This window comes from Ursus maritimus, unplaced genomic scaffold (genome assembly GCF_017311325.1).
Source record: "Ursus maritimus isolate PB19 unplaced genomic scaffold, ASM1731132v1 scaffold_1, whole genome shotgun sequence".
NCBI classification, from domain to species: Eukaryota; Metazoa; Chordata; class Mammalia; order Carnivora; family Ursidae; genus Ursus; species Ursus maritimus.
The window spans coordinates 19108971-19123052 of NW_024423343.1; the positions used below are offsets into that span (position 1 = coordinate 19108971).

Sequence of the window (14082 nt, forward strand, 5' to 3'; positions counted from 1 at the left end):
GTTTCTAGGATCTTTTTCCTGTACCAGCTTCAGCTGATTTTTTTGCCACGACCTCAGTAGTGCCATGCCTCCCAAATTTCAGAGGACAGCATAGAAACTCCAATGGTTTTTAATGTGAATAAGTCTAAATTTTTCAACATTGAAAACCAACTCTAAATTTAAATGAACAAACAGAGAAACCAACTCCATACAAGCAAACAGACTCACTGGGTCTGTGGCCTTGGGAGCAGGGAGATAATTTCAGCAGGAAGTTGGATATATATTATATTCAGGTATAAGTCAAGGGACTTATTTTAAGTGACAGAAAATGGGAATGTCTCCAGGGTAGGCAGGTGGGTTTCAATAGTCAGTGCAAGTTAGTGAGAATTCATGGCCAGGGTGAGATTAAAACCCAGGTTCCTTTGGTGCCCAGGAGACTGGGGGAGTACACCTGTGGAGCTTTTTGGAATTGCGTCTAGAAACAATAGAGGCAGAGAGGGCCAGGCAGGAGATGAGGAGAGGCCAGCATGCCCTGGGTTACAGTGGGGGGACTGAGAGTCGAGGCATCTTGACAGACTAGTGACAGGAAAGAGACAAGGACCAAGAGAGTCCGGGCTGAGCTGATTTGAAGTCAAGGGTCTGGAGTGGAGGGAACTAAGAAGGGACAGTTCTCTAAGCCCAGGCCCAGAAAGATGCTTCGTGGAATTGGCTGAAGGTCTCTGGCTGACACAGAGCAGCCAGAAGACATACAACTGTAGGTTCCAGAACTTCAAGGACAGTTCTCAGCAGTACCACCTACTCGTCATCCCCAAGTTAAAGTTCCTAATTTTTAACATTTTAAGATTACGTTTTACATTTAAAATTTTCAACGGGAACCACTTCACATGTTTCTTTCTTTCTTTTGTTCTTTCTTTCTATCTTTGTTTTTTTAAGATTTTATTTATTTATTTGAGAGAGAGAGAGAGAGCATGAGCAGGGGGAGTGGGAGAGGGAGAAGCAGACTCCCCGCTGAGCAGGGAGCTGGACGTGGGGTGCAACCCCAGGACCCTGAGATCATGACCTGAGCCGAAGGCAGGCTCCCCTACATGTTTCAAAAAATAAAAATTAAAAAATTAAAAATGATCAATGAAAAGTCTTTTTCCCACCTGTCTCCCATCTGCCCCGTTCCCATCTTCAACCCCCTCACCCCCAGGTACCATTTGTACAATTTATTTTTACCACGACCAAGGACACTGTTTTGGCAGCCATGTCTGTCAGACAGAATGTTGAGCATGCCTGTTGGGCCGCACAGGGTAGAGCTCGCTGCAGTTGGCAGCATGTAAGAGAAAATAAGCAAGCCTGCATTCAAGCCAGAGAGAACTTTGTTAGAACTTGCTAGAACCTTGCCTCATGAATACGTAAGAGAGCCCTATCAGGACAGGAAATCATCCTCCTTAAAGTGTGACATGGTGCTTGCTTTGACTACGTTGTGTCTCCTCAAAATTCATATGTTGAAGCCCTAACTCTCCGGTATTTGGAGGTGGGGCCTTTGGGAGGTGGGGCAATTAGGTTTAGCTGAAGTTATGAGGTGAGGCCTCTGTGATGGGCTTCGTGTCCTTAGGAGGAGAGGGAGAACGGAGCCCTTTCTCTGTGGCCACTGTGTACGGACACCGTGAGGAGGCAGCTGTCTGCAGGCCAGGAAGCGAGCTCTCTCTGAGAACCCGGCCATGCTGGCACCCTGATGTCCACCTGCCGCTGAGTCCATGCTGTTTTGTGACAGCGGCCCGAGTTGCCTAAGGCAGTGCTCCGGCACCAAAAAAGTGAGCTCTGCGAAACAGTAGAAAGATTTCCAGTTCTTTGAGAGACACCTTTGAATGGTTTTGCCAAGAGTGTCCCCATGTGCTGTATTTGAAAGTGCGGGCTCACACAGAGAGACTGAGACTGGTGTGGAGGAAGGGTCTGTGGGGGAAGGGGACGACCCCAGGGACAGGACTCCTGAGTGCTAGAAGCCCGGGAGAAGTTGGGTGGACTATGAGCCCAAGGGTGACTAACTTCAACTACGTGTCTCCAGGGGTGCTCACACTCTGCCAACTGCTGAACTCTCCTCTGGGAGGACTTTAGAGGGGAGAATGAATGCGTGTGAACGGATTTGCAAACTTTCAAGGGTGATGTTGGGTTCTAGATGTTGGCTGCTTGACTCAACTATGGGGTAGAGGGTCTTTTCACGGAGATGATTTCATTTCCCCGGTTCCCACTGCCATTTGTTTTGATTCGAAGGTAATGCTGCCCTCTCCTGGGCTGATCTTGCAACTGCAGCCCCTGGCCACCCAGCTGGACCGCCCAACCCCCACCTCCACGAGGCAACGGAGCCCTTGCTTGATTTCAGGTGTTGTCAGTATAACTAGGGGTCTCAGGCTTTGCTAAGTCATTTCTTACAGCCATGGTGGGACTCAGCTTTCCCTTCCGTGCTATATCCCAGAGGCTGGAGGTGAGATAAACAGACGGTAAGTTACTTGTGGGTCTCTTAGTCTCTAGAAATAGAACCCATCCTTTTTCTTCCTTCCCCCCCCCCGCCCCCCGCTTTTGGTTTTCTTTCCTCAACCACTTTTTATCCCATCCTAATCACCAAGCTGTCTCCTAGGCACTTGGGATACAGTGATCTAGATAGGTAAGGCTTTCTGCCTTCACAAAGCTTATAGTCTAGAGAGGAGAGAGACGATAAACAGCGGTCTATGTAATATTACACGCAGTTTCTAGAGTATGTTAGAAGTGGTAAGTGCTGTGAGAGGAGAAGAATGTTTGGAATATAGCATAGCAAGGGACATCAGGAATGCTAGGGGAGGTGCAATTGTGATTGGCGCACAGAGTGAGACTCAGTGAGAAGGTAGCATTTGAGCAAATTCTCAGAGGAGGTGGGGGAGTGAGTGTGGGACGTCTACAGAGAGCATTCAGAGAAGAGTGGGCGCTGGAAGCAGTGCTCCAAGGCAGGAGCCGGGCTAATATGGCTGGAGCAGAGCCCTAAGTGGGGGGAGGGGGAGGATACAGTTAGAGGATCCTATGGGCTGGATCGTGTCCCTCCCTCCCACCATTCAGATGTCAGAATCCCGCAGTGTGTCAGAATGGGACCTTATTTAGAAGTAAGGCTGTCGCAGATGTCAGTAGCTAGGATGAGGCCATCAGGGGGCGCCCTAATTCAACGTGATTAGTGTCCTTATAAAAAGGGGAAATTTGGACCCAGACACAGGCATCTGAGGACAGCAACATGTGACGATGAGGGCAGAGATCAGGCTGATGCATCTGTAAGCCAAGGAATGACAAAGATGGCCAGCAAAGCAGCAGGCGCGAGGAGAGAAGCCTGGAACAGATTTTCCCTTGCAGCCCTCAGGACAAGCCAGCCCTGCTGACACCCTCATCCTGGACATCCAGCCTCCGGGACTGTGAGACAGTCACTCTATGCCGTGTGAGCCACCCCAGCACACTAACGCACGGGGGTGATGAGGGGGGCTGGGATGGGGTTGGGGGAGGGCCATGACTCTGAAGGCCTTAAAGGATTTTGGCTTTTTTCAAATTAATTTTTTTCATGATTAAATGGGATATATCCCCCCAAATGCGAACGGTGTTCAATATCAGAAAACCATTAATATAATTCACATGCTAATAAATCCTATGACTACCTACATAGGCCTTTGACAAACTTCAATACCTACTACTCCCAATTTAAAAAATAAAACACAGTATGACACTGTATGTTAACTACACTGGAGTGAAAATTAAAAAAATAATTAAAATCACCTAGACCTGTAGGCAGAAAGCATTCTCAAAAAAAGGAGAATGGAATTGTATTCATAAATAAGGTAGAAATGAATGTTTCAATTACAGAAATCAATTTTAAGGCAAAAAAATGAAACAATAAAATCAGATAGGTGACAACTTTAAAAAGTATTAACAAAACTCCAGCTTTTTTTTGGATTTTGCCAGCTTTTCCATTATCACCTCTTTCCGTACCAGAATCCAGTCCGGGGGACCACATGGCCTCTAGCTGGCATGTCTCCCCGATCTCCTGTGCCCTAGGGCAGTTTCGCTCAGTCCTTCCTTATTTCTCATGACCTTGATAGTCTTGAGGACTACTGGCCAGGTATCCCATAGAACGCCTCCCCAGTCTGGGTTTGTCTGATGGTTTTCTCCGGATTAGATGGGGGTTATGGGTTTTTGGAGAGAATACCACCAGTGGGTGTCTTCTCATCATATCCTGTTGGGAGTATAGGAGCACACAGCGTCCCTGGTGATGTCAGCCTTCCTGAATTGGTGAAGGGAGTGCTCGCCAGGCTTCTCCACCGTGAAACGGCTTAAAATGCACTCAGAAACATTAAAGCAGTGAAACTCATTCTTTGGAGCTGTGGGAGGGTAGTGAGAAGGCATGATATGATCTGACTTAGAATATCAAAGGATCACTCTGGCGGGTATGAGGAGAAGAGACTAGATGAACAGGAGGCCTGGGAGGTCACTTCTGTAACCTCGGTGCGAAGGGACGGTGGCAGGGGCCAGGGCACTGGCTGGAGGGGTAATGAGAAAATAGGAGTGGGAATCTATTTTGGTAGAGCTGGCTGAACTTTCTGGTAGATTGAATGTCGGGAGTGAGAGATAGACAGGTGTCAACGAAGAGTCTACAAAGTGTCCTGGGCTACCGGAAGGACGAAGTGGCCATGGACTGAGCTAAGATGAAGATTCTAGTCTGCCTCTTCGCTCCTCTCCACCACTTCATCCATTTAACCAGTATTTACTTCGTGCCAGGGCTGGCTGCAGGACCCAGTGCAAAATAAAAGTGTGGGGCCCCTCATTCCAAGAGCAGGAGAAAAGCTTGTTTCTTTCTTCTGTGATCGTTCTCTTAACCAGACTCTGTTTGTTTTTTTTTTTAAGTAGGCTGCACACGTGGAGCCCAATGTGGGGCTTGAACTCACAACCCTGAGATCAAGACCTGGGCTTACTTAAGTGACTGAGCCACCCAGATGCCCCTGAAGATAGTGTCCCACGGACTCCATGTTTTTTATTTGCTATTTAATGCTGTGCTCCCTGAAGCAGAGGGCCCTTGTGGGGTGGGGGAGTGGGAGGCGAGCCCAAGGGGGCAATAAGGCGTGGGACTGCATGTGAGCTGAACTCCAAGCCCCTGTGTGTGCTCCACTGTCCCACCAGGCTTCGCTCAGAAGACACCAATTCCGGGGCGCCTGGGTAGCGCAGTCGTTAAAGCAGTCTGCCTTCGGCTCAGGGCGTGATCCCGGCGTTCCGGGATCGAGTCCCACATCGGGCTTCTCCGCTGGGAGCCTGCTTCTTCCTCTCCCACTCCCCCTGCTGTGTTCCCTCTCTCGCTGGCTGTCTCTCTGTCACATAAATAAAATCTTAAAAAAAAAAAAAAAGAAGACACCAATTCCAAGATCAAGTTATTAAGAAGTCCAAGGCAGCGAGTGCAGAGCATTCTGCCCCTAGCTCAGCGCTCTTGTGAGAGCAGGACTCCGTGCGGCTGCGCTGGCCACCCACCCTCTTCCTATGTGTCACACACTTTGCAGGGCACCAAGAATGCAAAATAGAATCCTTTCTAGTTCCTGCCTTTAAGGAGGGCAAGGAACGAAAGGGTGTTTATGAGTCACTACTCTGTGCTGGAGTCTTGTCTGGTCACAGCCCAGCAGGAGGGACAGACTCCTAAAAACGATTCAGGAATACAATCTGGAAACCACAACAGTGGAAACCTGGGCGGGTGACACAGGAGGGGAGGGGAGGGAGGGCGCAGGGCATTCAGGGCTTGAGGAGTTGGGAGTTCAGTGGACAGGAGACAAGCATCCTGGGCCTCTGCTCTCGAACCTAGCTGGACTGGCAAATCGGAGTGAGGAGGGGGGAAATGACCATCAGAAGGTTATTTACTGTTGTTGTTGCTGCTGCTGTTTTTTTGGTGAAAATGGCTAAATACATATTTTTTAAATTGCAAAAGTCATGCTCATTTGAGAAATTGGGCAACATCAAAAGGTATAAACAAGAGAGCAGCTATCTGTAATCCCCCCACCCAAAGATAACCACTGGTAACATTTTGGCTCCCTTTCCTATTTTCTCCCTGTGTACATACATGCATTTATCACAAAGTATTATCCTACCCTACATTCTGCTTGTTAACCTGTGTTTGCCCTTGGAATCCTATTACAGGCACCTTTCCATAACATTAATTGTAGCTCTCAGTGTTGTGTCTAATGGACACACGGTGCTCCATTTTATAGGTCTACTATAATTTGTATAAAAGTTTGGGAAGCGTACTGAACTTCATCAACCTGTATTATATAAACAAGCCTGTGATAAACTTTGTCTTCCTTCTCTTCCCTCCTCACATTAAGTGGGATTTCAGGGTCAGAGGGTCTGCATTGTTGAGTGTGTTCGATGCATATTCTCCCAGCAGGACTGTGTGTGGGGGTGTGTGTATAAAGACAGCAAAAGGTGATCGAACATTTATTATCTGCCAGATACTGTGCTAAGCACTTTACATGTATTAACTCATTGATCCTCCTATCAGTTCCATGAGCTAGGCGCTACTTTTCTTCCTACTTTACAGACGAGAACACTGGGGCACTGAGCAAGTATCCAAGGCTCCGAGGGGCACGCGAGCGGCCAGGGGCAGGGCTGGGACTTGTACCACGCTGGTTTGGTCCCAGAGCCCGCACTCTCTCTCCCGGTTCATCATCACACAGCACCATGAGGCAAGTATTATGATCCCCGTTTTTATGGATAAGGATTTTTTTAATCTTTTAAAAAATTTTTTAATTTTAATTCCAAGAATAAAGGTCTTTTGATACGCATTAAGAAACTTGTCCAAGATGATAAACCAATAAAGGAAGGCCCGTATTCGAAGCATGATCTGTCTGACTCCAAAGCAGAGATTCCCGGGGTCTTCGTGGGGATGTCTGAATTCATTCAGGAGTGTGTTCTCAGATGGGTTTTTATGCGCCTGGTTTTCAACGTTCCTCTTTGGCCTCAGCCAGAGCTGGGCAGTCAGGGCTAGGAGGTCTGCACCTGCCCAGGTACCCTGACTCTCGCAGCATGGACCCTGTGATGCACTGACATTCCTCCCCTCTCCTCTCATCCTAGATCACTTGTTTTCTAGAACTCTTCCAGTAGGTCATAGTTTTGGTTGCCAGTAACAGAAAACTCAGCCCGAAATGGCCTTAACAGTAAAGAACTGAAAAGTGCGCGGGGAAGATTGCCTCTGGTTTGCTCAGGACTCTGGCTCCGTTTCTCTGTGATTCTCTCAGTTCTGCCTTCCTCTCTGTGTTAGTTGTGATCCTTGGACGGGTTGGCCGTTTCTATACCCAAATGGCTTCCAACTATTCCAAGACGACGTCCTTGCTTTTCCACCGTCACCAGACAGCCGTCCCGAACTTGGCTCTGTGTGGATCATCTTAGGTCACGTACTTACCCCGCACCTGTCACTACGGCAATGGGGGTGATCACGGGGGAGAGAGGTGAGTTCTCTCCTCCACCTCCCCTGCCTCTGTTTTGGTCCCTGGGTCTCAGCGGCCCCTTCTGCAGGAATGTGAAGAGATGCTGGCCCAGGGACGGAGAAGACACACTTGCAGCCGTGTTGTGTGCGGCCCACATGCTCTTGAATAGAAGCTTCCATTTGCAAAACAGAGTGGCAAGAAGAGGCCTCCGCATTCTGCCAGAGGACTGGCATTCAGGCGACACATGTCACAACAATCTTGGTGGCACTGAACGTTCTGCATGGAATAGAAAAATGCTTTCCCGTTAGGAACATTATAGATCCGTTGAAGAGGGAGCAGTTCTAAGTGGGAAGGTGCGGTACGGAAGATATGTTGGGCGGGCAGACTTGCTGGAACATTTTCAAGTGGGTAACATTTTATTCCAAGCTCATCTAGACGTGCCTTTCCCTTCCTTCAGTGAAATGCTCTTTCCTTTCTCTCCTTCCACAAAAGGGAGATTTTTTTTTTTATTTCTTGTCTTCCAGATCTCCTTCCCCCTGGAGACCTAAGCTACCACCCCTGCCACCCCCACAACCACCCAGAGGGACTGCTTCTCCTTGACTCCTCGGCTTGAGGGTGGACCAGACCCTTCCCTCGGCACCTCAGTCATTCGTTGGGTGAGACTGGAATGTTGGACTGACTAGAGTCAGGGCTTAAGAAAAGCAGAAGGGAGTTATTTACAAAGAGGGACTTAAAGGATTAGCTAGGGCAGTTCCTGCCCTGGTCTTTCTCATTGGGTCCCTCGCCAGGATGTTCCCGTCCCGCGACAACCGCCCCCTTGTGGCAGACGCTCTCTTCACCCTTGGCCTAGGCTTGCACTGGAGCATTCGTAGGCGTTTTTGCAGACAGGCCCCAGACAGTCTGTTCTCTCCTGTGTTACCAGTCACTGTTTGCTGCCCCAGGATTACTTTTCCCCTAGATGATTAATAAGGGACTCCCCACCTTCAAGTCCCTTCTGGTCTAGGCATCAGAACATAAGAGTCCAACACTCTTAAAAGCAAAGCATGGGTGGCCCCAGGGCAATTGTCTTCTTGTACTTCCTGCAACTTTTTATGAATGAGAAGAGAACCCAGGAGGAGAGCAAGCAGAACGTAGGCACCGGGGGCATGATTAATTGGCATTTATGGTAGGGGCAGACTTTATATCTGAACAGATCGATGCTAACTTTAAACTCTAGAGGATGGTAGGAAAAGGACGATGCCAGACAGACCGGCCTGGCGGTGTGGGAGTGAAGCTTTCAGACACACCTCATCTATGACTGTGTGGCCGAAAGTGATAGACGCCCTGAATCAGGGTGGTGACCTGAGCCGTGAATCACAGCAGGTCTATTTAATGTCATTTCATCTACAACTGTGGGTTGAGCACCTACTTTGTTCCCTGGCAGAGGGTCGGAATCAGAGAGGGTCTCTATTCTCTAGAAGCTCACCGTCTGGTGGGGAAGGCTGACTGGTAAGCACATCATTATAACGCAGCAGGGTTCGTGCTGTAACGGAGAAGTGGTGGCTGTAGCAGAGGAGTAAAGCCAGGGGACACACGTGAGCTGCTGGGAACAGCAGAGGCAGGTTCCAAGAAGCCATCCTTCATTCTGGGAGAGGAACAAGGTGACCTTAACCCCAACTCCTCCATTCACCAATTGTCCCAGCTCCAATGGTCTCCCTGTTGTCTAGCCAGGTTGCAGGAGTGGTCCCAGCCCCCAGCCTCGGGCCATTCTAATCAACCAATTGTTGAGAACGGTTGTGTGGTGTGTTGGGGTGGGGTGAGGCTTAGTTCTCCCTCTGATCTTGAGACCTCTCCACCACCCCCTGGGGCCACCCCAAAGAAGCCTTTCGTGTGCTTGTTGTCCGAACACAGCTTAAGGACAGCCCTCCACCTCCTTCCCGCAAAATCTCCCCAGTCCCTTCTAAGTGGGGGGCCCTACCAGGCCTACCTACAGTGGACCCCTTCTGAAGTCTTTACTGTCAAAAGTAAAATCCTCTCCCCTTTATTCATGTCCAAGCAAGTTGGAAGCTTTCAAAGGTGATCTAAGGAATTTAAGGGGATCAACAAATGGGCACAAATGCAAGAAAAAGGGAACAAAAAATAGTCACCCACGTGGAGAATTCAGACAGTGGACCCTTAACTCCAGCTTCATGTCTGGTAGCCCTGCTTGGACATCTGGGTCCTGGGAGTCTCTGATGCCCTTTGGTCCCTTAATTTCATCTGTTCTCCAAATATGGACATGGGCAAGGCTCAGAGAGGAGGTGTGTGGTGACGAAGCTTCCCCATTTCCCTTTATTCATCAAGTTTCCTCTGACTGTTAAGTCCCTCCGGTCTCTGAGCTCCAGCCTTTTACAGTTGGACACACCTGGCCGGTGTCTCAGGTAGGAAGCCACCTCTGTTGCCAGGACTTTCTTTGGGGAGGGAGACTTGGTTTGACTGTGTTTTAGAAAATGCATCCATTTCTCTGGGACCTGAAGACTTCTGCTCACTTGGCTTCCTGCCTCCTCCCGTGTGACCACCTATTCAATTCTGATCTCATGCATGGCTGTAGTTGGTAACAAGGGGGCCACGGTCTTGTCACTTCTTCCTTCCATGCCTCTCCCTTTTCGGGGGGAAGAGGCTTACATCTCCCCAATCGAACGTTCATGGCTTTGCCCTCAGATGTTGTCTTCTGTAAAAATGCAGCATCAGCAGGCAGAGAACATGCTAAAATGTGTGGATCGGAATGAACTTACAGAACGTCAGGCCTGCGAGCAACTCAGGGGTTATATACTCTGCCTCCCTCAAGCTGCAGAGGAGAAAACCGAAATCTGTGAAGGTAGAATGACCCGCTCAAGGTCCCACAGTTTATTATAGATACATCAGGATAGAGTGAGGACTGGATACCAGGTATCCTTATTTCCAGTCTTGGTAACTTTCCAAAGGTCTTCAGACTGTGTTCTGGAGAGCCTGGGAGTTTCCTGGAGATCCTGGGAGTTTTGGGGGAGCCACCTTAGCAGCTGTCTGGGTAGAAATGGCAGCACCCCCTCCTTCCCAAAAGATGAATTTTTGTTGGTTTTACATATTGGTCTGCTGAGATGATTTTGCTTCAGCAAAGTGTTTCACAAGTTAGGAAGATATGTGAGCACTGCCGATGGTTCTTTGATGTTTAGGGTGATAACAGGGGATAAGACAGAGAGTGCTCTCAAGTGATGGTGCTGTGAAATTGACCTCGAAAGAAGTTCAAAATAGAGGAGAAGGAAGAGAGCTTCTGTTGTCAAACCAACAGAAAAGCAAAAGATATCTCGGTAACTCTTTTCCCATCCTTAATGAACGACTTTAATCTGAATTACTAAATCACGTTTCTTTCCTTTGAATCTTTCAACTAGATTGAACTATGATATTTTTCATGGAAGATCTATGGAATGATACTGATGACTGGGATGAGGAATTTGGAAATATCAGCGGCACACCACCTACAGACACATATAGACCCTGTAGGATAGACACTGAGACACTCGACAAGTATGTGGTGGTGGTCATCTATGCCCTGGTCTTTGTGCTGAGCCTGCTGGGAAACTCCCTCGTGATCCTGGTGGTCTTACGGAGTCAGCTCAACCGCTCTGTCACTGACATCTACCTGCTGAACCTGGCCATAGCCGACCTGCTCTTCGCCCTGACCTTGCCTATCTGGGCTGCCTCCAAGGCAAAGGGCTGGATCTTTGGCACGGCCCTGTGCAAGGTGGTCTCGCTCCTGAAGGAAGTCAACTTCTATAGCGGCATCCTCCTGCTGGCCTGCATCAGCGTGGACCGCTACCTGGCCATTGTCCATGCCACACGCACGCTGACCCAGAAGCGGCACTGGGTCAAGTTCATATGCTTAGGCATCTGGGCTCTGTCCCTGATCCTGTCCCTGCCCATCTTCGTCTTCCGCAGGGCCATCAATCCTCCCTACTCCAGCCCGGTCTGCTACGAGGACATGGGAGCCAACACGACGAAACTGCGGATAGTGATGCGGGCCCTTCCCCAGACCTTTGGCTTCCTCCTGCCCCTGGCGGTCATGCTGTTCTGCTACGGACTCACCCTGCGCACGCTGTTCGAGGCCCACATGGGGCAGAAGCACCGGGCCATGCGGGTCATCTTCGCCGTCGTGCTCGTCTTCCTGCTCTGCTGGCTGCCCTACAACCTGGTGCTGGTGGCAGACACCCTCATGAGGCTCCGGGTGATCCAGGAGACCTGTGAGCGCCGCAACGACATTGGCCGGGCCCTGGACGCCACTGAGATTCTGGGCTTCCTCCACAGCTGCCTCAATCCCTTCATCTACGCCTTCATCGGCCAGAAGTTCCGCCATGGACTCCTCAAGATCATGGCCTTCCATGGGCTCATCAGCAAGGAGTACTTGTCCAAGGACGGCAGGCCTTCCTTTGTTGGCTCTTCTTCAGCCAACACTTCCACGACCTTCTGAGCCCCCGGCCCTGCTGCAGCCCCTCGGGGCCCCTCCCTTGCCATCGGTGTCCAGTCCGGAGCCCCGTGTCCCCTGGCTGTTGACAGTCTCTGTGTCCAGGCAGCCCCCGCTCATGGTTGCAGGAAGTTACCGGGGCCACGTCCTCCTCAGGCCCATTGTGTGGTTTAGAAAGCCTGCCCTGGTTCCCCACCGCCTACTATCCTTCCTATGTCGGCTGCTGGAGCTCAGTCCGTCCTACCACTGAGCCCACAGCACTCTGTTCTCTGAGGCAGTTAAAGACATTTAAAAGGCATTCTTTTAAGTGACTACAGAAAGTTCCTCCCATGGGCAGCCATTGGTGGCAAAGGACATGAGCTGCTGCCCCAACTCTCCCTTTCTTGCTTGGCAGCAAAGTCCACCTCCCTGGAGAGAGGCTGGAAAGGACAGACACTCACTTTCGAAGACTCCCTTAGCTAGGAGGGGCCCTGTCATGCCCTTCTGACTAGTGAGACTTCAGGGCAATAGTGTGCTGGTAAAGCACTCTCCTGGGGGAAAGAAGTCCGGATTGTAGCAGTTACCACGTTGCCTGGTGTGAATGCTCCCGCCATGGTGATTTCAAGGGTTTTCAAGTGTTCAGCAACCAGCTCACAAAAATTTGGGAAATGTAATGAGCTGCTTTCACAAGCAGGTACAAACTGGCTTCAGCGCACCATTGCTTAAGAGGAAGTCTGCTGGGGCCAGGGACTCCTGGGAAGTATTCCTGACTGAAAAAAGAGAGAGAGACACACACACACCCTTGGTTCTCACCTTTGAATACGGTTGTAGGATATGATGTGACAAAGAGGCAAAAAGTGTGCTCAGCACACGTAGGCAGAAGGAGGGGACGCCAATAAAGAGCCCAGAAAGAAACCTAAGCATAAATGGTCAATGATTTCAACAATGGGCACCACGACTATTCAATGGGGAAGGACAGTCGTTCAGCAAAGGATGCTGGGTAAACCAGATATCCACATGCACAGGAACAAACTTGGTCCCTTTCCTTACACTATACACAAAAGTTAACTCAAAATGGGTCAAATACCTAATGATAAAAGCTGAAACTATTAAACTCTTGGAAGACGACATAAGGAAAAGCTTCATTTGGTTTGAGGTTGGGGATGGAGAGAAGTTTGGAGATGAGGTTTAGATCAAGGTTGAGGGTGGAACCAGGGATGAGGTTGGAGTTAGAGGTGATGTGGTGGGCAGCCAGAGATGGGGTGGCAGGTTGGGACAAGACGAAGGGTCAGAAAAGGATGAATTTCAGGAACAGAGGGAGATTCAGAACAGGGAGAAGCTGGGGCTGGGGTTAGTGCAATTCAGGGAGGTTCAATGGGATTGGGACCAAGTATGGGGTGAAGTGTAGGAATGGGATGAGTGTGCGAGTGTGGTGAGTCTCAGCGAGAGACGTCAGAACTGGAGTGAATGTCAGGGGCCACTATTATAGTCCAGTTAGTGGCTGGAGGAAAAAGACATCACTGGGAGAGTCACCATTTTCTGGGGAGAATTGTCTAACATGCCTTTCTGGGGGCCAGGATGGAGGTACCTTGGCTGTCCAGCCAAGGGTCTCTAAGTGGTTTGATGAGAAAGGAGTTAGGGCTCAAGCCCTAAGAGATAGATCTGATTCAGAAGAGAAGCTGGAAGAATGCTAAAGAAATCCAGGGAGGAAGGCTGGCAACTGGGTCTGGGAATCTCCCCTTCCTCTCCCTCCCTCCTTCCCCTAATGCCCTTCCACCTCTCAGCTGCAAGCTTAAATGGCCATCTTCCTCCATCCTCTGCTGTCCCAAGACAACTCTGTCAGGGGCTTCAGTAAGTAAATATGGATCCATACCGGGCCCAGGGAAACACAAATGACTAATATGTATCCGAAAAGATGCTTGGCCTCACTAGTAACCTGGGAAGTGGGAATCAAACAGCAATAAAATAACTTGGAAGTGTTTTACATGGGGAGGGATATATAGTTGACTGTCAAACAACACGGGTTTGAATTGTGCGGTCCATCGATAATCTGGAGTTTTAAAATAAATACAGTACTGTAAATCTATTTTCATCATGATTTTTAAAAATTTTAAATACAATCTACTCCCCCAACATGGGGCTTGCGTCCACGACCCCAAGACCAAGAGTTACACGCCCCACTGAGTGAGTGAGCCAAGTGCCCCCTCATGATTT

The 14082-nt window shown here is 49.4% G+C and overlaps 1 protein-coding gene and 1 long non-coding RNA gene across 2 annotated transcripts; one reads left to right on the forward strand and one right to left on the reverse strand.

Annotated features, from left to right (window-relative positions):
- Positions 1-6449: 6449 nt before the first annotated feature.
- LOC103662773 lies at positions 6450-9701 on the reverse strand. Its single transcript, XR_568567.2, has 3 exons — positions 9564-9701; positions 8899-9057; positions 6450-7709 (listed from the first exon to the last, which is right to left on the reverse strand). It is a non-coding gene; the product is annotated as an uncharacterized LOC103662773 (long non-coding RNA).
- A 39-nt stretch (positions 9702-9740) lies between these two features.
- On the forward strand, positions 9741-12783 carry CXCR1 (C-X-C motif chemokine receptor 1). Its single transcript, XM_008690598.2, has 2 exons — positions 9741-9832; positions 10820-12783. The coding sequence occupies exon 2, from the start codon at positions 10828-10830 to the stop codon at positions 11893-11895; it is 1068 nt and encodes a 355-aa protein (XP_008688820.2). The 5' UTR covers positions 9741-9832; positions 10820-10827; the 3' UTR covers positions 11896-12783.
- Positions 12784-14082: the final 1299 nt, after the last annotated feature.